This window comes from Ptychodera flava, assembly GCF_041260155.1.
Source record: "Ptychodera flava strain L36383 chromosome 3 unlocalized genomic scaffold, AS_Pfla_20210202 Scaffold_26__1_contigs__length_13983176_pilon, whole genome shotgun sequence".
NCBI classification, from domain to species: domain Eukaryota; kingdom Metazoa; phylum Hemichordata; class Enteropneusta; family Ptychoderidae; genus Ptychodera; species Ptychodera flava.
In genome coordinates, this window is record NW_027248280.1 from 4,766,276 (window position 1) to 4,789,693 (window position 23,418).

Here is a 23,418-nt window from a genome sequence, read left to right on the forward strand (position 1 = left end):
ATCTTCCGGACAAATACTGAACAGCACATTTCATTTGGGAAATGCAGGATTAAAGTGTAGGCCTGAGCTACTTTTGAGCTAATTTTGAGAAAGATAATGGCACGACATGGATCATTTTACCAGTGTGAAAAAACATAATAAGTTTTTCATGTACATGGTGTCTTTCTTGATACTACAGTTTCTTGTTTTTATTTAACTGTCTAGTGCATCTTTTGTTTAAAGGTATATAGTCACCTGTAATCTAAATATGCCCATACATGGTCAAAGGGGCGTTCTTGGTATTCAAAATGCCCATGCGAGGGCGCTGTTTTTAAAAACGGCCACCCGCTTAAAATCTGTGATTGGTTAGATTTTCTCTTTCGATGGTAACTGTGGCAAAATTGGAACAGGTGACAGTATACCTTTAATGATGAATACAATTTCACCTTTGGTAAGTTTGATGGGTAAACAGTGATAAAATACATTCAAATATGAGGAAAGTCATGGGAGTTTATGACTTTGAATCAAACATCAAGGTTTACTGCATTGGGCAAAGTGATGTTATAATCTCATGGTGACATTTTCTTATTGTCCAAGTCAGTCAAGTTCATTGCAACTTGTTGTATATCTATTAAGGTATGCCAAAGACAGCTGGAATACATCCTTGACCATACATCTAGGTCATGCAATTTTCATTTTTCCCACCGACTCCATTCCTCTAAGCCAATGGACTGGTTAATGTCTGTGTACTTGCATGATAAAGATTCTATAAAGGATTGGTAAAATTCAAACAGAAAGTCTCTTGGCTCTATCTTCATATTGTACTAGCTGCTAATCAAATAGAAAACCATTTTGCTAGCCTCTGTAAATATTGTCTGTCAGACATTCAGACTTAACTCTACAGTTCATGAACATTGGCTGGAACCTATCTCCTTTCACTGATGTGTTCAAACCAGGGTGAACAGTCTGAAGAGATTTTTAGAGTAACATGATATTGGATAGGATAAAGACATCTGAGAAATTCATTAAAGAAAAAACATTGCTTTATTTCTTTGAAAACATTGACAGACTGACACAGAGAATGAAGCCTTCAGTCTTCCCCATTCTGCAGGGGACATTGCAGTAATGTTACAGTGGTGACAGACTTGTTGAAGATAATATAGGCTATATGAATGACATGATCTCATTGTATAACACTGGTTATACATGCAGATACAAGAATACAACTGACACAGACTCGGCATTGATGCTTTTTTATTTACACTACCGTAAAAACCCTATCAATTCAACCAGAAAAAAATAATAGTTGAATTATTAGAAAATTAACAAAGCCAAAATAATTTTATCGAAGGTCTGACTCAGATATTCTGCACTGTACATTGTATTGTTCTGTGTATTTTATTGAAAACAAAATGTTCAAAACAGCTTGTCACGATTGCTTGGTCAAATTATTAGAGATTGAGAACGTTCCAATTTCCATTGGTGGTCAAACTAATGAGGGTAAAATAAAATTACGTGATGACAAAAAATTTGGGTGGTCAACTTAATAGGGTTTTTATGGTAGCTTCTTCAGAAACATTGGGGAGAAAGGTTTGTTTTACATCGTTGTCTCTTACAAAAATGATCGACACGGTTTCTTTGTGTTGAAGTTTTTTAGCTCACAGGATCCTTTTACCATGATGGACCAGAAATATTTTGATGGTAATTCTGAAATGCACCAAGGTGACACAAGTTCACTAATCAGAACTGCACACAGTGCACATCATATGCAACCGACAGATACTAGTGTTTAATGCCCTGCATACTGAACACAATTCCTCATTGCGAGACGCAAAATTCATACAAGCATCAATTTTAACACAAATTTGACTTCACTGTTTTGATACTTGAAGCATTTTCACTGACATTTAAAGTCACCCATTCGTCTGTACAATAACAGAATTTAGTGTTTCTTAAGATTTTCGCTGTAATTAGTGTAGCCATAGACTCTTGAGGGTCTATGGTGTAGCATATTTTGTGTCACCAAATATGTGAAATTAAATCCCAGTGAATAATTAATACTTCAACACTTAAAACCCTTTCTTCTTTTTGGGGGCTTAACAATATTTTTTTTTGAGTCCAGTATCTTTGAATCTACCTAACTCTCTTGTTTGGGTGTGTTTCTTCTCTTTTTGTAGGACAAATGTATTACGACTTGTGCAGTATTTTGACATGTTGACATTGTTTTTCTTCTAAATGATAGAAAAGACTTTACAAATGAATGCCTTGTCTTGATTGTAGTGTTATGACTGTTGCTAATACATAGCCACACAAAAATTTATTGATCTTGCTGAAGTGTCTGCCATGTCATAATAGCCAGCTAACGGTATCACTACTGACAGCTACTTGCTGAAAAGGCTGCTGACCTTTGCACTTTTGAATTTGCATATGGATCAGGTATATTCCACAGTTCAAAGGTCAGCTGAAGCCAGCAGCGTCATGCTGTAAATCTTATTTCAGAATTACAATCAAAACTAGGAGAGTTACTGTGAGAGAACTTTTGGAGAAGGGATTTAGTTTCAACTGCAACGAAATGCAACTTTGGCATGTATGAATTTTACTGGATCACATCTTCCATATGGTGGAAATAAACACTTGCCTGAAGGTGCCTTCAGTGGTACATATATACAAACATACCCCCTGGGATAATGTCAAATTGTTCTACAGATCAGTATGGGCCCAGCATTCTTCAACTGTGCAGGAGACAGTGGCACACTTGAAGAACAGAGCATACGATCTTCTATGTCTAGTTAGGGTGTCTTTCATCATAAATAGATACAAAATACCCCCTAGGACAATGCAAAATATCATCAACACTGCTTGCTACGGATCACACATTCTTCAGTTTTGTCTTAATGGATACTTTGTGTTACAAAATCATATCACTGAGCAGATTCAAATGGTTGCTGGGAGAGCTTGGAAGAATTCAACGATGACGGTGTCAGGGGGGAAATGACAGGCTTCTCTGGTCACTACAAGTCCCAGGAATCATTTGAAAGACAGGAAACGCTGATCTATTTGTAGAACTCGTGTTCCTGTTCATCCTTTTTGATGTTGCTCTTGTATCCTTTCTCAAAATCTTTGGCCAGGATGACGTAGCGGTTCTCCCGGACTGCCTGCATGCCAGCCTTGAAAAGACAAAAACAGAGATAGAGATTCAATTAACCATTTCAACGCCAAAGTCAATTTTTGCCGCCTTTAAATAAGATACACAAGTCAATTTTATTTAGAATTTTGCCATAATTTTGATTAATACTGTACTGAAATTTGACGTCAATTTGATTTAAAATTACCAAAAAAATTACAGAAAAATCCATAAAAATTTGTAAAATGTTGCACAAAAATTTTGGAGGGAAAAATTACAGGACTCAAAGGGTTAAAGCTTTCATAAGCTGAAACCTGTAATGTATTCTCATGTGTAGCATATTGTTCTGTTCGTGAAATTCAATGTTTTGATATCCTTGAAAAATCACTTTGAAATGCAGAGTTAAAACTTGTCCACACATCCTGCATATTTTGCAAAGCAAAATATTATTGTTGAGAACTGAATGTCATTCCAAGAATTTGTTTGTCACAAATTTATTATATCTTGTATTGTACAGAGTGCTTTGTGCTTGAGTGGCCAACACTCAGTATTTCAATATCCTTGAGAGAAAAAGAAGAAAAATGACTGGTTTTTTGCTGAAAATTGATGAAAATTCAATTGAAAGGTAACAGCCACCATCAATGTAGTGCAATACTGCTTTCCAATTCAGAATAATGGTTATGCAAATTATTTATTATTATGTAAATTTATTGCCTCATGGTTATTCAAAGCTATAGAAAACACCGATACTCGGACTGACTTTTTATCAAATGCACATTTTCACATTACTTCTGTATAATTCCAACACTTGAGAAGGAACTGTCTAATCACATATCATCAATTTGTCAAGTTCATATTTTCACATCAAGAAACTAATACTTTGAGCGCTAAAGTCAATGTTTGTCACCCTTATAAAATTTACCTAAGTCAATTTTTGTCAGATTTTTGCTAAAATTTTGATAAAAAACTGTTGCCAATGAAATGTTGTGTTCATTTGGTCCAAAATTATCAGAAAAATTACAGAAAAGTTCATTAAAATTGGGAAAATGTTGGACTAAAATTTTGATGGAAAAAAATACAGCACTCAGAGGGTTAAATGACAGATCTTTCATTTTCAGGGGATGGCATGACTTTGATAGATGTTCAGTATGTGTGACAACCTCATGAAACATGAGTCATTTCAAGTGTCCCAAGTTGTTGCTTGCCTATTGTAGTTTTTCAAGGTCACAGGAAGTCATACTCAGATTTGCACACCTAGTTATAGAAATATGTTTGTTGGCAGAAGATGACAATTTCCACCGCCGCTGTCAAACAGTGTTCCCTTAGACTTTCAGAATTTCGGAACTCTTGGAGTCAATGAAGGAATATCAGAAAATTTCGGAATGTCAGCACTATATATACTGATGATAATATAGATTTCTGAAGTCAAAAAGAATACACTTAAGAGAGCACACAAACGACACAAGCACAATAAACTCCATTTAGTTACAGTATTGTTCATCTCTTCTTAATTATCAATGTAAGTTTTGGAATTGATGCCGTAAACTTTTCCACCTCAAAGTTGGCTAATAGGTACAGAGCGCCCTGTACTAATATCAGGCTTGCAACACAGTAATACAATCCTGTGCAATAATTAAGACCCTTCGATCAGTTATTGCCAGTGATCATCAACGTCATGAGCAAAATCACTGCAAAATTTCATTGACATACAGTACATTATGTAGCAGTGTGTGAGTGTGCACAGAATGTGTTACACTAAGAGTAACTAACACTCTGTGTATGTGAGTATTGTATTTCTAGTCTAATACTCCCCTACAATGCATTAGCATTGTCTGTACTCTACTGGCAAGAAAAACATGAGTTACATATTCATGTGTGTGCGCGCGTGTGTGTGTGTGTGTGTGTGTGTGTGTGTGTGTGTGTGTGTGTGTGTGTGTGTGTGTATATATATATATATATATATATATATATGAATGGCCAAATTTATATATATATATATATATATATATATATATATATATATATATATATATATAATATATATATATATATATTATATATATGAATGGCCAAATTTTATATATATATTATATATATTATAATATACACACACATACATACAATCCACCACAATGGAAATAAAATAATAGCATCATAATCAAACAGGAAATAATTTCCAATATTAAATGAAGTCAATTTTCATTGATGTCTTATAATAATATCAAAGCAGTCCACAGAGTAATAGAATCATACAATGATACACACTGCCGTAGTTTATTCATTTCCTGTCATGTGACACTTTCTAGACTTTCCATGCCTGTGAGATGATGCTTCGTAATTGGATGAGTGTGTATAACTGTGGCCAAAGGGCCTTGGAACCCTTTGGCTGTAATGGTTTGGTCCAAACCAACTGTTATCAGTTGTGACTGTGGACCTGTTTACTTTGAATTGGGGGTGAACAGAGTAATATACACATACAATCAGACACACTGCTGTAGTTATTCATTTCCTGTCATGAGACATTTTTTCAAGACTTTCTATGCTTGGGTAATTACTAGTGAGATGAAGGTTCGTAATTGGATGTGTGGGCATTTGATCACTGGGCCCTGTTTCCTGTCTGGTTGTGTTGTCACAATATCAGTACCCTCCATTCTTAACTTCAAGGGACAGTACTCATGACTTTTGGATGGTTTTTCTCAACATTTTTTGTTTTTAATATCAACTACAGTTTCTTGTTCTACTCCCCAAAGCATTTTCAGACACTGGCACGGTATTCAGCTGGTCTAGAGCTACATGTGAAGACTGCATTCTTTTTGTTGACAAATTAATTCAAATATAAACAATAACAGCACATTTTTCACTTGTAAACTCTGTGTTGACAAGCTGTACTGTGGAGATGTCAAAGGTCATCAGTCCTTCAAAAATAGATGAGTAACAACAGTCAAACAAACAGATGTCTATATATTGCCACACACTTGGAATCTTAACCCATGTTTTTGTTTTGATTAGTTGCCTATTCAATGATTATCAATGGTATGTGAATGGATATTATGTGGTTTTCAAAATATGTACCGCTGACCACAAATTAGGGGCAGCCAAGGACTGTGTTTGAGACAAAAGGTGTTTGAAAATGGTTCAGTGACAGGAGGGCATATACATTTACAACCTGGTGCCAACGAGTACATGTTGTGTGAATCTAATCCCAGGAATATTCTTGTAATAATGACTTATGTACATACGAACCTTGTGCTTTCAATGATGATACAGGTCCTGTTAATGTCAGTGTGAAGGCGCATCTTGGGCAGGGAACAGGGCGTCTCTTTTATGTCAGAGGACAGGGAATTTTTTTGTTTTTGTTTTGAAATCCTAATCAACTTAAAAGATAGCATACTTTACAGGGAAGCGCAAAATCCTGTGTTCATGAGAGGGTAGTGGGGAAGTTTGTTACGAGGTGGGGCACTGGGGGTTCTTATGGTGGGAGGAGGGGCACTGTGGAGTTTTAGTATTGGGAAGAGGAGGTGGTAATGTGGGTGAGAGTGGAAGCGTTTAACCCTTTCACCACTATGGTTTGACCCAATCTTATTGTTTTCTATGGCAAGGGTGGACCTCTACACAGGGAAATGGGGATGAAAGGGTTAAAATTATGATGGGAGGGCATTTGAGAACCGCTGTTACTTTCCCCACCAAAAGTTGATTTCACCCAAAATTCTTGTAAATGCTATATTTACACTCAAAAGCACGGTTGGTTACAATTTCTTAAAATAGGCCTAGGCTGTTTGGCTGCCTCTGAAATATTGTCAGTTGAAACTGTGATAGCAAGTGTAATCACTCAGTCTAACTTACTTCCTGGCAGATAGCGTTGATATCTGCACCTGATATCTTGTCAGGTCTTGCTACGTAATCTTCCAGATCTACCTCATCTGATAAATTCATTTTATTACATATGGTGCTGAAGATGAGCCTCTTCTGTCGTCTGTCTGGCATGGGGAATTCAATTTTTCGGTCCAGGCGCCCCGGACGCAGGAGCGCTGGGTCAAGTGTGTCAGCTCTGTTGGTTGCCATGATGACCTGTCAGAAAAAAATCGGAAAAAATGAAAAATTTTAACTAACCCTTTCATCACCATGGTTTGGCCTGGAACCAAGAGTTATCAATGGTGAATGTGGACTTATCCACAGAGAATTGGGGTGAACAGCTTAAAGAAGATTAAAAGGACAAGAGATGTAATTTTGATGATATTTTCATTTTTTTCATTCAATATAACGAATCCATTAGTCCTACTCTTATTCCATAAGCATGTTGAAATTTCAAAAGCGCTCCCATAAATTACAATACACTCGATTTTTTTTTGTATTTGACCCTTTGAGTGCCAAAGTCAATTTTTGTTGCCTGTATAAAATATAACCCAAACAATTTTTTTCATGTCCAAACATTTTGTTGTTATTTTTCCAAAAATTTTGACCAAAAACTGGAGTTTATGATAAGTACTGTCCACCTGGTCCAAAATTTTCAAAAGAATTACAAAAAATTCATAAGAATTGGTAGAATGTGTCACTATAATTTTGGTGGGAAAAAGTACAGCACTCAAGGGTTAATGTTCTTTTATTTCAGTAATTTCAAACAGTGAAATTTTAACATCTCTGGAAAAGTAAGAGTACATTTCTAGTAAAACATTCTTTGTATGAATTTCCATCTGTTTATGGGTCAAGAAGTTGGAGAATTTCACCCCATTTTTTTTTCATGTTTTCTGACAATACCCTTTCCTCTGGCAATGTACAATTCAATTCTTTCAAGGTTGCTCATAAATTGATGATGAATTAATTTCAGTCTAGATTAAATCATATCCTCCGCAATATAATAGCGGACATGACACATATACAGCCTGAGTTGAAAAGTTGAACACTGCAGTCTAATATGGTGTGTGGAACAATGGCCTATAAATTATCAGTGGAACAAAAGAAATATACAGTACATCGAAAGTAACAGCTACATGGGACTTTTATGACAAATTATTACCCTATATTCAAACAATAGTTTCTTCCAGGTGTTAGGGTGCCAATGCAGAGTATATGGCTAAACTTCACCCCTTTCTCTAGCATAGTCTGGTCCATAGCCATTGTTATAAATGGGGATAGCGGACCTGTCTACAGCAGGTGAGGTGAACCGTCGTGAACAGATTAAACAAATGTTCATAGCATGACAATCGAATGTATTCATTTCTGAGTTTTTCATTAAACGGTGGCAATTGAAGGAATCAATGGAAGGAAATGGTATGTCCAATCAGATTAAAAAAAATAATGATTTTTCAATTTTCCAATGCGCCATACTCTTGGAGACAAGCTGCACACAATCAATGCAACTTGTTGTATATAAGCTGCAAACACGTATGGTTCTTTGTAACGTTCAGCATACACAATACCAAAGTACACTGTTCCAACCTGTTGATACTGCCATGTATTTCTATGTGCCAATACACCGACAAGCATATGGCACGAATCATACAAACTATGCAATTTATGGCAGAGTGTACCTCAGGTACAGATATTTGGACTCTCCAATTTTTACTGTACATTTTTGGCCTACCACTTGAGATGGGGGGTTTATTTGAACCTCATGAAGTAAAACACTTTTTACCAGCTTATTTTTGTAGAAATCAAAAATTTTAATTTTTCACTGTAGAGTTAACAGGGGGATGGTAGCATTTCTGTAGTATTCGGTTATTGTTTCTCCAGTGCAAAATTTTGCATAATAACCCCTGATTTTTATTCTTTATTTCGACAGAAAATGCTTTGCTTTTTCAGGTGGACAAAAAGTTTGTGCAAAAGTTTAAGGTTTTCAATATGAAAGCGCAGAATACTTGATCTCCCAATCAAATGACATATCTGATGGATGTTCCATTTGTCAAACCTGTCTCTGTCAAGTTACACTGGCAAGCTATCAACGTAGATTTTAAGAATTTTATTGGGTTATCAAAATTATTTTGGTGACGATTTCAGACACGAGCAGTTTTCTATTCTCTAGTGAAGTACATACGACCTGCTCATTCCGACCACTACATGCTTAAACAGGAACTTCCCCTATAAAAGCTGGATTATCATAAATCTATGTAAATGTAAAAAAGCCATACTACCGATCAGATGTGCCGTGTTTGGTCCCAGAATCCCATAATTTTCCCATGGTTCAGGCATTCATTGTCACTGAATCTTGCAAATGATGTCTGTGAATACGTACCGACTAACCTTGAGTCGAAAATAATCTGACAAAATGTTCCGGTTTTTTGTCAGAGAATGCCTATATTTCAAAATGTGTTCCCTGTCCGACTATTTGACCGCTCTTGCATATGTCCCGAAAGTGACCATCATGATTATTCAAATTTATCGTACGGTCGAAGTGATGCTGTGAGAATTGAAAAACTCCCACCCAGTATTTGCAAATGGCTGCGTCATCAGTTATCCCCCCATTGCGCGCCTACGGTCCTGTAACTTCCTGTTTAACAGAGGACACAACTTAATTTCGCCAAATGGTTCAACCATTGAAATATGACTGCTGTCAGCAGTCATGGTTTTCTTTTGCGATAAAATGCCATCAATAATGGAAAAGTCTGGAAGAACAGCTAATGTTGTTTACCCCTGCAAAGCTATGAAAACGTCTGCACACAAAACAACTAATACTCAGATAGTAATACATTCAAGGCAAAGTTTTGATTGACAACGAAAAATTCTGCAATGGAATTGATGATATCCGCCCCCTTTTTTAAAAAGATTTCTCACGGATGACTTGGCATACATAGACATCACTTAGACAACTGTCCACCCACGCAAGTGATTGTTATCAACCTTCACAAGTGAAATCACCTTTTTCATTTTCAGTTGACTGCAATGAGAGAGAACGATGTTCTCATCAATCATACAAAGTACAAGTGAACCGGAGAAACTGTCTGAGGCAGGGAGAAGATAATGATGGATATGTGACGGTTGAAAACAATGAAACACAGATATCAGGAAGGAAGAGAAGGAAAGGAGTAATGCAATTATGATGATTTGAATAATTAAGGTAGATCACGCCCTGGGGACAGATATTCAGACTCAAACTTTTACAATTCTTTTCTGATATACCACTTGTGGGGGGTTCATTTTAAAGCTCTTGGTGTTAGAAAACTTTTAAACGGCTTAGTTTTTCAAAATTTGAAATTTTATTTTTCTACATAGAGTTAACACAGGAATGGTGGCCATTTTGAATTTTAAATATCTGTAAGTCTTCCTTTATTTGTTCTCTAACACCAAATTTAGCACGATGACTGCTGATTTTTATTCTTGATTTTGAAAAAGAATGATTGAAAGATTCCGTAAGGAAAGTTTGAGCAAGTTTAAGTTTTTCACTTTCAAGACGCATACTACCTTAATAAGTGAGCTACACAATGTAGGGCATAATTTTGTGCGATAGTGACACAAATACCCCTTATGCTGTCAAGTTCACATGTCGTCATCAGGTCAAGTTGGCTAAAGCAGTGAGGCATAACATGTCCCATGTAGCATTTTAACAAAGACCAGAACAATTGAAAGCCCCTGAATGCCTAGATACTGTAAATTTGATTTTCACTGACAAAACATGCTACAATGCCACGTTAATTGAAAATTGTACAGATTTGGAGAAATAGTACTTTTTACTGACTTGGAAGATGGGGAAGTGATTTACAGTGCAGATTATTAAGACCAAAGCAAACACAGAGATAGATGAAGGGGCATTACCCATGATGCAATGGTCATGGAAATAAGAAGTTCTGTGGCAGACCGATAGTTTATATCGACCCCTTACCTTGACATTGACCGTTTGATCAAAACCATCCATCTGGTTTAATAATTCTAAGAGGATGCGCTGGACTTCTCTGTCGGCTAAAAATCAACAAAGAAGGATTGAGAGTCAGTGACAAAATAGAGGTCTGTAGGAGCATTATTCAATTGCAATATGATAGACATATGTACACTGCAAACAACTATTATGCAGACAACTTCCTCTTCTCATAACAATTCACGTTGGTGCTCAAAGGGTTAACCTTTTGAGTGCCAAAGTCAATTTTTGTCTCCTATAGAAAATATACTCCAGTCAATTTTTTTCAGATTTTTGTCAAAATTTTGATAACAAACTGTAGCCAATGAAATATATTATGTCCATTTGGTCCAAAATTATCAAAAAAGTACAGAAAATTCGTAAAAGTTGGTAAAAATCTTGCACTAAAATTTTGATGGGAACAATTACAGCACTCAACAGGTTAACCCCTTGACTATACTTTATACCATTATTATTCTTCAAATCAAACATATTACATATACATACAAGATTTTTGCTTCAACTTTCCCTGCACTCAAAGGTGTATAATACTTCATCATCGCACCGGAAATATGCAGTATACAAGGCAGTCATGGCGTAAAGCTGGCTAAAGATTCATCTTCTTGGGAGAGATGAATTTTTTAGTCTCAGGAAACAAAAGTCGTTCAGAAATTTGGGGGAAATACAAGTCAGATACGAAAGTTGTTAGGCCCATAAGAAATAGTTCCTTACCCTGACTATTGTTATGTCTTGCATACTGACAACTTGATATACTCATCCCTTATCTCAGCAAAACCAAAATACAGAAATTTTTTTCTGTCTGTTCATCTGGCAGGTATTATTGTAAAATTCCACATTCCTGCAAAAATTACACCTGCCCTAAGCAAAGAGGGAGGCAGCTCTTTCCTACTCTGCTATAATCTACACAGATAAACAATACTTCAGTTTCTGAGCTGTGTACTCACCTCCAGTCTGTGCATCAAATCTTTTCGTGGCTATGGCATCGATCTCATCGATAAATATAATCGCCGGCGCATTCTCCTTGGCTAGCCTAAAGACATCCCGCACCATGCGAGGACCTTCTCCGAGATACTTTTGTACAAATTCCGATCCGACAACCCGGATAAAGGCAGCTGAAACAGACAATGGAGCTGATTAGATTTGGATTGATGTGTGTTGTGAAAATCATCATCTCGCAGGTTTACAAGGAAATCACATGTAATTATTAAAATGTCTGCCAGTTCCTCTTGTGTAAATCATTTCTACATCATAAAATCATGCATTTTTCAATTCCAAAACAACCCTTGGTAGTTCCACTCTTCATGTTGTATATCAGTATGGACTACATCGAAAATCTGGATTTTAAAAACGAGAGTAAAAATATAAATTCATGGAAGTTTATTAATTTCTTATGGATGGGCAGTTGTCATTTCTTTGGATTGTTGAATTTTACATTCTCCTTTGCTCGTGTTTTCATGATTGATAATAAAATATATATGCATCACTTTTTGCTAATTAACGAAATATGGGGGCGGCAGAGTTGGTGAATACTAAAAAAAAACTGCAGAGTCAGCGTTTTCTTTTCAAAAAGAAACATGCTTGTTCAGAATGTAGGGTGTTTCATTAATGAATTTTACCCTAAACAATGTACAGTGACAGTTAAAATTTTGATATCAAAGTGATTTAATTTCTTTTGACTGAGCTGTAAGTCTACGTAACATTTCATGAAAATCATCACGTTCAAAGCATGTATTCAAAGAATTGTATGTAAGTGTCATCCTACAGGGATAGATTTATCACACAAAAGTACACTGCCCATACATTCTTAGTCCACTTTGTTTCCTAAATTCACTGAGATAGAATGCCCCTCTAGGACACACCTTCCTAGACAAACATTTTATGACACCTTTGTGGCCCAGTGCTAGTATGAACTAATTTCACACTCTTGTGAAGGGAAAAGTTTTTCCAAAAAGTTAAAAATTCAATTGTTTAGCATAGAGTCAACAGAGTGGCCATTTTAAATCCTAAATGTCAGTAAATTTACCGTACTTTGTTTCTCTAGGATTCCAAACGTTGCGCGGCGACCCTAGATTTTTACATTAAGTTATGAGAAAGAATGACTGAAAGTTTCTTTCAGGAAAGTTTTTAAAACCAAAGTTTTAAAACTTCCTGTTTCATGGCACATACATCTAATACTTTCAAAGTCAGGGTTTTTTCCCCAATCAGTACGTTATTTCTTTGATAAAATCACTTTTTTTAAACTTGTTTTTAATGGACACCTTTCCTTTTCTAACTGAATGGCAATCTTGGCCAAATGGAAATGGGCGTGCGTGAAGTTAAGACGGGTGGGATTAGGGAGAAATACACATAACAATTGTGAGAAATTATTGCTGACCATGGCATAATCAGAAATCTCTCTGGACATGTGTTACCATTTCCAGTTTGATATCATGTTAAAATCTGAGATGTTTCCTGTTTCGTGTATTACTCATACTTTTACTGGTTGGGTATATTGGACTATTTTGACTGCTCACACACTGTACAAACTATGGCTATCTTTGGTGATGTACAGAATCATACAATACAAGTGGAAAGTTGCCTAGTTTCACACCCTTCAAATGACAAAACTGATGCCCCTTGCAACAATATTTCGATGATTTCATTCACTTTCACCTCTGGCAAAAAGAGCCATCTGCTTTGACAAATGTAACTGAAAGTGAAGTAAGTGACTTGCGTAGCAGTCAACAACTTGCATGCACTCTGTCGGTAGGTGTCGCATAAAACGTACGAAAATCTCACAGTCCTACACAGGATCAAGCTACTGCACATTGCGGGAACAAACATGATAACTAGTTTTCTTTTTGCCAATTTAATGTTGATATCTTCTGAGCTCACTTTCACAGATAACATTTACTCATTCCATGTGTCAAGTTTATGATTGTGAAATTGTGTATCCCGTTTCAAAGCCAGCAAATTTGCGTGTCTACCAATACAAAATTGTGTCAGTCCAGACTTTTGCCAGTCTCCTATCCAGTAACACATGAACAACTTATGACTGTTAGATCACATAATAAAGTGCATCTGTATCTCATTACAACAGCAACATTCTCTTGTAGTTGGCATGATCATACAACGACTGCAACAACACCATGTCAGCGTTGACAAACAGGATATATCACAGATCGGAAGAGGGACGTCGGCATCGTGGTTACTGCATGAAAAGTCATTTTGTAGACTGGATTCAGCACCTTCTCTGTCAGTTCAGACTGTAAGTCATACTCATAGATTGGATTTTCTGACTTGAAACTGTAACCAACTAACCAAGTCAGCACCTCTTGCCATATGCTACGTTGTCGTTTGCATGGCAATACCATTTTCTTCTAGCTAGTTTAGCGGACTGTGTCATAAATCATGTACATCACTTCTGGATTTTGCGTAAGTATTGGAAGTCCTCATTCCATCATGAGTGACGGAAAGTTGGTGGAATCGGCATTTTTCTGACAACTTTAGAGAAGTATTTGGAAAAAATGTCTAAATATTAACTCTCAATTGAAAGTATCTTCCACTTTACATACAAAATTTCACACCATGATAATGTGTAGGATAATAATGACCCAAAATGCCAGTGCTCACTGTTTAACGTTTAACCCATTCACCCCAAATTACTGTAAACTGATCCACACACACCACTGATGATCAGTTTTGGCCAAACCATGGTGGTGAAAGGGTAATTCAGTAATCCTTGCTATATTTTAAATTCCCATAATAATGCAACATTCCTCTTGCATCTGATACGCAATTTATTACGACATGTAGAAGTAGACTAGAAGTCCACATTTTTGACAGAAAAATAACATGTCGGGCCCAAACCATGGTCATGGTAGGGCCAAAGTCAATTTCTGTAACCTTTATAGAATATAACCCAGACTTTCAGGTTCAAACATTTTTTTCAGATTTTCCCCAAAATTTTGACCTAAAACTACCGTAGAGTCTGTGTTAAGTGCTATCCCATTAGTCCAAATTTTCTAAAGAATTACAGAACAAGTCATCGTTGATGACACAGTCCCCACTTGTTAATGGGTACTTTGATTACAAGTCCTCAGAGAGGATAGAGTCCTCTTCATTAATTAGGTCTGTGATAAAAATACTTTGATACAGATGGCACTCAATGGCCAAGAATGAGTTCCATGGTGATGAAAACATAAAACCAATGTAGGCCACCATTTTCAAGTTCATAAAATGAGTCAACTAGGAATTAATCAACAGGGTGTTGCAAAAATTTTTGCATACAATCCTAATACTTAATAGATTATCACTGGTACCATATTTCATGAAGTTTGACGCAGTATTTACAACAAACTATGAGATCAACATCTGTATCAAGTTTCATCAAATTTGACGTTGTATTAATTTGTGGCTATATCACTCTAATTAGGAAAGTTCATTACATATGCAATTACAAATTAATTAAAATGACACTGATAAATGTCTTTTTCAATGTTAAAGCAATGTGAGCTTAACATCTGTGCAAAGTTTCATGAAATTTGGTGCAGTATTTCTTGACATATCAGCCTACTTACAAAACTTCAATAATTGACATGTTACTGCTACATGACGTGAAACAAATTGAAGAGCATATGTGTGAAATAGGTCAATGTCCTTGTACCAACTTTGAATGATACTGGTGGAAATATGTCTGAGTTATGGCTCTGTACATTAGAAAACTGTAACAAAATCACTGCCATGCAGCGATATTTGATCTTACTGTTTAAAAAATCAACATGTACCGTATATGTATTACATAAGTCAATGTCCATGTACCAACTTTGAATAGGATCAGTTGAGACTTGCCAGAGTTATGGCTCTCGACATGAAACAACCATAACAAAATTGCCATCATGTGGCCATATTTGACCACCTTGTGAAACCAATCGACATACATATGTATAAATAAGTCAATGTCCTTGTACCAACTTTGAATAAATTCGCTGGATACACGTCTGAGTTATGGTTCCGGACATGAAAAAATCGGGAAAAAAAATGGCCACACGGCGGCCATATTGGATTGTATCACAAAACAAATCAATGTGCATATGTATGACATAGGTCAATGTCCTTGCACTAAGTTTGAATAAAATTGGTGAATAAATCGTACGTGTCCAAAGGACATGAACAAATTGTAACAAAATGGCTGCCATGCCGCCATGTTGGATCATATCATGAAACAAATTGACGTACATATGTATGACATAGGTTAATGTCATTGTACAAACTTTGAATAAATCGGTTGAGATATGCCTGAGTATTGTGGCTCTGTACATGAAAAAATCGTAACAAAATGGCCACACGGCAGCCATATTGGATCATATCACAAAACAAATTGACATGCATATCTATGACATTGGTCAATATCCTTGTACCAACTTTGAAAAAAATCGGTTGAAACATGTCTGAGTTATGGCTCTGTACATGACAAAATCATAATAAATGGCTGCCTAGCGGCCATATTGGATTGTATCACAAAACAAATTGACGTGCATATGTATCACATAGGTCAATGTCCTTGTACCAACTTTGAATAAAATCGGTTGAGATATGTTTGAGTTATGGCTCTGTACATGAAAAAATTGTAACAAAATGGCCACACGGCAGCCATATTGGATTGTATCACAAAACAAAGTGACGTGCATATCTATGACATTGGTCAATGTCCTTGTACCAACTTTGAATAAATTCAGTTGAAACATGTCTGAGTTATGGCTTTGTACATGAAAAAATCGTAATAAAACGGCCGCCTGGCAGCCATATTGGATCGTATCACAAAACAAATCGACATGCATATCTATGACATTGGTCAATGTCCTTGTACCAACTTTGAATAAATTCAGTTGAAACATGTCTGAGTTATGGCTTTGTACATGAAAAAATCGTAATAAAATGGCCGCCTGGCAGCCATATTGGATCGTATCACAAAACAAATCGACATGCATATCTATGACATTGGTCAATGTCCTTGTACCAACTTTGAATAAAATCGGTTGAAACATGTCTGAGTTATGGCTTTGTACATGAAAAAATCGTAATAAATGGCCGCCTGGCGGCCATATTGGATCGTATCACAAAACAAATCGACGTGCATCTGTATGACATATGAAGTAATCCTTGTACCAAGTTTGAATGAAATCGCTCCTTGCATCTCTGAGATATCTGCGTGAACGGACGGACGCACGCACACACGCACGCACGGACGGACGGACGCACGCACGCACGGACGCACGCACGGACATGACCAAACCTATAAGTCCCCCCGGACGGTGTCCGTGGGGACTAATTACAGAAAAATTCATAAAAGTTGGTAAAAATGTTGCACTAAAATTTTGGTCGGAATGATTACAGCACTCTGGTCACCCTACTTCCCTGTACACAGATCCACAATCACCATACATAACAATACGCTTGGGCCAAACCATAGTGATGAAAGGGTAACAGTTGCACTTTGCTCACTGCTGCAAAATTCAAAGGAGAATTACAGTCTGGCTGTGCGTTGATAAGTCAATGGTTTATGACACAGCAACTATATACGCCAATATAGATAGCACAAACACACAGAACAACTCTCTGACGCAGCAAAGTGGCTTCTTGTCCTTGAATTGGTGTATGAATACATACAGTATGAATTTTTTTCAAAAACAATCCTAAAACAATTATGTGACACAGTGGAAGGGTAAAGCAACCTGTTTGGCAGAAGATAAACAGACAGTCTTGTCTTTCTGAACCTGTCAAAAGGAAAGACAGTGGGTTTCCCTTTTCATTTTATCCACTTATAATCCAACATTATACCAGTATTGATTTGATGAAATCAATCTGAACACAGAGATGCCAGTGAAAATGCCTGTCGCTGGCAGAGTTGAACCCACTTCCAGTAACTTAAGTATTGGCACTACTGTACTGAAAAGACAAATGGTATAGCAAAACTGAACACTGGTGGCGCTCAACATTCAGTCCTGCACACTAGCATCTGTAGTACCAATAACTGTTTACCCCATTCCCTGTAAACATGTCAACAATCACCATTGAGAACAATGAGTTTGGACCAAACCATGGCAGTAGAAGGGACAGAGCCTAGGATAATACAGTTTGGAATGTTACCTGTTGTATGATGAGCAACAGCTTTTGCTAACATAGTCTTGCCGCATCCTGGAGGGCCAAACATGAGGACACCACGCGGAGGATCAATGCCAATCTGTTTGTATAAATCGTGATGAGTAAGAGGCAGTTCAACAGCTTCACGGATTTCCTGTTTCTGCATGTCCATGCCCCCAATGTCAGAATACGCTACGTCTGGTTTTTCATCTGCAATGAAGAACAACAAATATTTGACCCTACATTTCTCAAGATCAAAAATTGCTGTTAACTCTTTGTCCTTCATTCCAACAGTACAAGTTAAATGACTGTCACACTGACTATTATCGAGTTATTTTCCAACAAATAAACATACACTTGTTAGTAATTTCTGGCAAAATAAGGTTTTAAAAACTGAGTATAGTGAATGGCTTGCTGCTGTGATAGCTGTGAAATTCCTGGTTTATCTTGCACTGCTGCCAAAGTTCTCTTGACCACACAGTGTCTTTGTCATCATGTCCCTTAACACTTCCAGGGTGACAAAATAACTTTCATTTATTCATTAACGTGGCATTGGTGACTTTCACCACAACAATCAAAATATGAGTAAACATCGATATTGAATATTCACATATGAAGCATCACTAGCTCTTATTATTTAAGATTGGGAAGTGTAGGTAAATAAATTTGGATATAGTTTCTGTAGGTACACAATGGCTATATAAAATTGTCATTGTACTGTACAAAGCATACACCCATAACAATAGAACTTCACCAACTTCCTTCAACAGTTCTCACCATCTCTTTCTCCTTCCCTCCCTCCCTAAAACCCATCCTACGTACACCTTCCATCTCTCTCTCCCTCCCCTACACTCTCCCCTTTCTTTCAAATACCTTACCCTCTTCTTTCTCTCTTTGTACCTCACTCAAACATCTTAGCTGTGCCGTCTATAACACGCTTACCTGCACTGAGCATAGTGATGCTGCTATCTGCTTCTGGAGGGAGTACATCGACCAGTGCATTGCTGTGTTTGTGTAGTGCCACTGAGGCGCTGGGTTTTAACAACTCTCTGTCTATGGTACTCAATATACGTACATAGTAGTTAGAACCTGCAAAACAGACAAACAGAAGTTACATTTCTCTTAACCCTTTGCAGCCCAGCTCATTTGCATAACAATGTACAGTGGAGACCAGAACTCCCCACTCAAAAATTAAAATATTCTGTAATCATTAACAGTGTATTGTTTATTCCAAATTTGTAATAAAGTGGCTCAAAACTGACTACAGCAACCTGAAATTGTTTTAAAGCTTATAAAATTTCCTTTCCAATGATATATTGCTTATGGGGAATTCAAGAAAATTTCTTGACACTTTTCCTCATCAAATGAAGCTGGCAGCTGATTTATTGCGCAGTTTTACACTTTCCTTTTCAGGTAAGAAGTCCCAGATGAAATAAAAATAAACAAAACACATAATTTGAGTGTTTCTTCTTTTTTTACATGATGTTATTTTGAAAATCAATGTTTTTCTAATTTTGCAATTGTTGTAGCATCATAGAGACGAGAATTTGCCGTACATATTATTATATATCATCAACCAGCTTGTGCAAATTTCATGGCACATTGAGTAAATATTTGCATCATTTTTAAACGTATTATAAAGTAAAAGTAATATCGAACACAAAATTATCAAATTTACAACAAAATAAAAGTATTTATTTATAAAGTGTCTTTAATTCAAAAAAATGAGGGTACGATATTTCTCTTTTTGGCGCCTGTACCGTGTACGTCCGCCTTTCTTTCCAATAAATTATGGGGATCGAAGCTCAGACAGTATCCGCTAAGGGGACAAGTAAGCATCTAAACTTTGAAATACTACTTGACTGGCTTGGCTTGCATGTACTGCATCATATGGCCTTTGAATTTTATCATAGACTAATCAATCGACAGCTTGCGAAATGACAATTTGCGGGAAAAGAAAATTGAACGCCTGAGGTCAAGATGAGGTCGAACTTTGAACGTACGATCATGCACGGTTGAGGTCACCGGCGGGCACATCGAGTTCATTATCATTGACATGAAAATACTTCTGATATCGGTTCTTTGGCATTACTTTTGCGATCCCCGGTACTTGTAATCTGTCGTCTGTTGACCAGTAGTCGTTTACATCTGGCATGGTGTGAATTTCGATCAAAATATTTTGCTATGAACGCCCGCATTTCATCAACCTTCGTCTCATACCAGTACTGGTTTACGTCGGCGCCGGGCCATCGACACAGAGTCGCGTAGTGGTTGATTTCATCGACAACTTGTTGACGGAAAGGCGGCGGAATTAACAGAAAAAATAATCTAACGGCTGAGCTCCGATGCCTAAACTATGATAAGAAACAGATTCAGCGACCAGAAAATTCAGAAGATCGAAATTTTGTACCACGAGGCGACCCTATGAGATCTCACACTATTTATCGGGCGCTTCCGGTTATAGTTTGCATGCAGCATGTACTTGCCGTAGCGCTGCATCGATCTCACCTACGTCAATGTCACTCACTGTTTCTACGTTTTGAAAACGGAATCAACAGAAAAAATAATCTACCGGATGAGCTCCGACACCTAAACGATGCTAAGGGCCAGATTCAGCGACCAGAAAATTCGGAAGATCGAAATTTTATACCATGGGACGACGATGGATCTCACGCAAGATATCGGGCGCTTCCGGTTACAGTTTGAAGTCCTAAAACTGGAGTATTTGCCGTAGCGCTGCATCGATCTCGCCAACGTCTATGTCACTCACTGTGTCTACGTCTGAAAGGCCTTCAAATTCCTCCTTTTTGTCATTGTCAAGGAAAATTCTCATGATTTAGGTATTCGAGCGACCGACATCCGTGATTTTTTAGTGAGGGTTGACGCTACGGTAGGACGTAAACAAAACTTTAAAATTCAAACTTAGCGACGCGTCTGAGAAAACACCGATCGATTTTGTGCAAAAACTTTTAATGGCAACCTGTATATTTATGAGCGGGAAAATGTAGCCTAACATTTGCTTAGTACGTCATCCGAAAATGATGATACGTTCATCACGGAAAACCGTTACGTTTCCCGCATTTTCAAATCGACCCGGAAGTCTGGAATGTTCGGGTGCTTTCGGGCGCTTTGGCCGCACCCCCATAGGGCGTTTGAGGGCGCTCTGGACTGCAAAGGGTTAAGAGATTTCAAAATTTTTCAAAAAAAAAACGTGATATACCAGAGTTAATCCTTGCATTTCTATCAAGGTCAAAAAATAGAAATTTAATCGCTCAAATACACCTGGATTCTTTCACAGTCCCTGGCTGAATAAGCAGCTTCTAGTCTACCATATACAGTGATGTACCCTGATCAGTCTGGCTAGGCAAGCCTCAAACTGAAAGGGTATAACATTGATCAGTGTTAAGAGCCTTTGTAAAAACTATCTCATACAAATGACAAAGACACATGTTTTCAAACTCTGACATGCCAATTATGTTGAGAACATCATCAGTGCTCAAATAACATGCCTTGGAACAGTCAAATCTTGCGTTTTTTATTCTAATAATTCTTTCACTCATCCAGTTCATCGACTAGCTCTCTGTTAACGTAGTGCATTTACACTGTACTCTACTTTGTTGCTTTATTTGCCTTTACAAGCTTCTATGTCAGTCAGTTCCTCAAAACCTGTGTACTGCTAGACTCAACACTAGAGGGCAGCACACATATTATAATGTTGCCTATCAGGATCACAGTCAATGAATGTGTGTCTGTAGCTTGAAGTTTAACATAGCTGACTCTCACTCAACACTTTTACTATATGTGGACCATGGTTTGGCAAAAACGGATTCTTATCAATGGTAACTGTAAAACTGTTCACAGGAAATTGGAACACACAGTTAAAAATTAATAATTTTGCTGTCTTTACTAGCATTATCATTACTTTTTGTATGTGTGGTAGCTAGCAAAGGTTTTTTTAGTCTCTCTTGTATCCCTATGCAATTGACAAAAGAGTCCACATATCTAGGGGGAGCTTTCTATTTTGCATACAGATTTGAAATGATGTCATTTGTTGCAGACTACACAGAAAAGTAACAAAACCTGAGATGAGGTACCTGTTGTTGATCCCACAATTCCTGTGTTCTGATCAACTGCCTCTAGGAACTGGCCTATCACCAAGGGTACACTCTGTATCCGCTTGACTTCCTCTTGTGCATGGAGATATTCCTTTTTCAAATTCTTCTGTTCATCTTTGATGTATTCCTCTTGGACTTCTAGAAACTCTAACTGCATCTGAAGTTTCTAAATAAGAAAACCAAACCAAAAAATAAATAAAGTACCGACATAACTCTCTCTCTCTTTTTTTCAGTGACATATTCTGTAAAATTTCCATGTGACTTGAATACTGCCCTCATGTGTCTGAAATGTCAACAACTTCGATGAAAATTATTCTGATTGTAAAACCATGACCGTCCACACTTGATACATGTACCTATTTTGAAGTGTAACATTTCACTCGAGATTACAAGGAAACTCCAGAAACTCAACCCTACATCTGAGAAGGTCAATACTGTCACAAAATGTTCATCATGGCTTGCAAATGTTGCAACATATTCAGTTGTAATTTTCAATAACAGATAATAAGTGAAATCATGCAGTTTATTACTAGAATCCAACTATCATACATTTCTTAAGGTACATTGGGTCTAGGGGATAGATATTGAAACTCTCAAACTTTTACAAGATGTAATGGCTTACCACTTGTTTTCACGACTTTATTTTTGTTAAAATCAAAAATTTCATTTTCCCTATGGCCATAGACTTAGCATAGGAATGGCAGCCATTCTGAATTTCAAACATCAGTAAATATTGGAAAATTTGTTTCTCTAGTGCCAAATTTTGCAGAGTGACCGCAGATATTTATTTGAATGTGAATGGTTCAAAGTTTCCTATAGGAAATTGAGCTAAACCTTAAGTCTTTCAATTTTGTAGTGCATACCACCTCTAAAATGTGACTTAATCACTACATTTCTACTGAAAGCAGTTTAACATTTATGTAAAGATGGTTGACATCATTAAATTTCCAATGAATGACGGAAAACTGTTCTCAATAGCTATGTTCGAGTTTTTACACTGATTTGCTGAAAATCTTTTCCTCAGATGAATGATGCCATAGGAACAGATTTCACTTACTTTGTATTTGCTATACAAGTCATCAGCATCCAGTGCATCTGTAATTGTGTCCGTGGATATAGCAGTCTGTGGTCTACTTTCTGCTGTGGCTGTAGACAGAGTGTCTTCCTGCATTGAAGGCAAAGAATACCAAATATCGAATATCACCAACACAGAAATGCAACTCAATGTCCAA

The 23,418-nt window shown here is 37.0% G+C and overlaps 1 protein-coding gene across 1 annotated transcript in view; it reads right to left on the minus strand.

Moving 5' to 3' along the window:
• Positions 1 to 1,004: 1,004 nt before the first annotated feature.
• LOC139126113 (26S proteasome regulatory subunit 6B) overlaps positions 1,005 to 23,418 on the minus strand; it is a 28,256-nt gene continuing 5,842 nt past the window's right edge. Inside the window, exons 2-9 of the mRNA XM_070692164.1 lie at positions 23,244 to 23,351; positions 22,166 to 22,352; positions 19,014 to 19,160; positions 18,078 to 18,281; positions 11,894 to 12,061; positions 10,917 to 10,993; positions 6,947 to 7,171; positions 1,005 to 3,146 (exon numbers count right to left, since the gene is read on the minus strand). Of these exons, the coding sequence (XP_070548265.1) occupies positions 3,033 to 3,146; positions 6,947 to 7,171; positions 10,917 to 10,993; positions 11,894 to 12,061; positions 18,078 to 18,281; positions 19,014 to 19,160; positions 22,166 to 22,352; positions 23,244 to 23,351 (1,230 nt within the window). The 3' untranslated portion in view covers positions 1,005 to 3,032. The remainder of the gene's footprint in view (positions 3,147 to 6,946; positions 7,172 to 10,916; positions 10,994 to 11,893; positions 12,062 to 18,077; positions 18,282 to 19,013; positions 19,161 to 22,165; positions 22,353 to 23,243; positions 23,352 to 23,418) is intronic.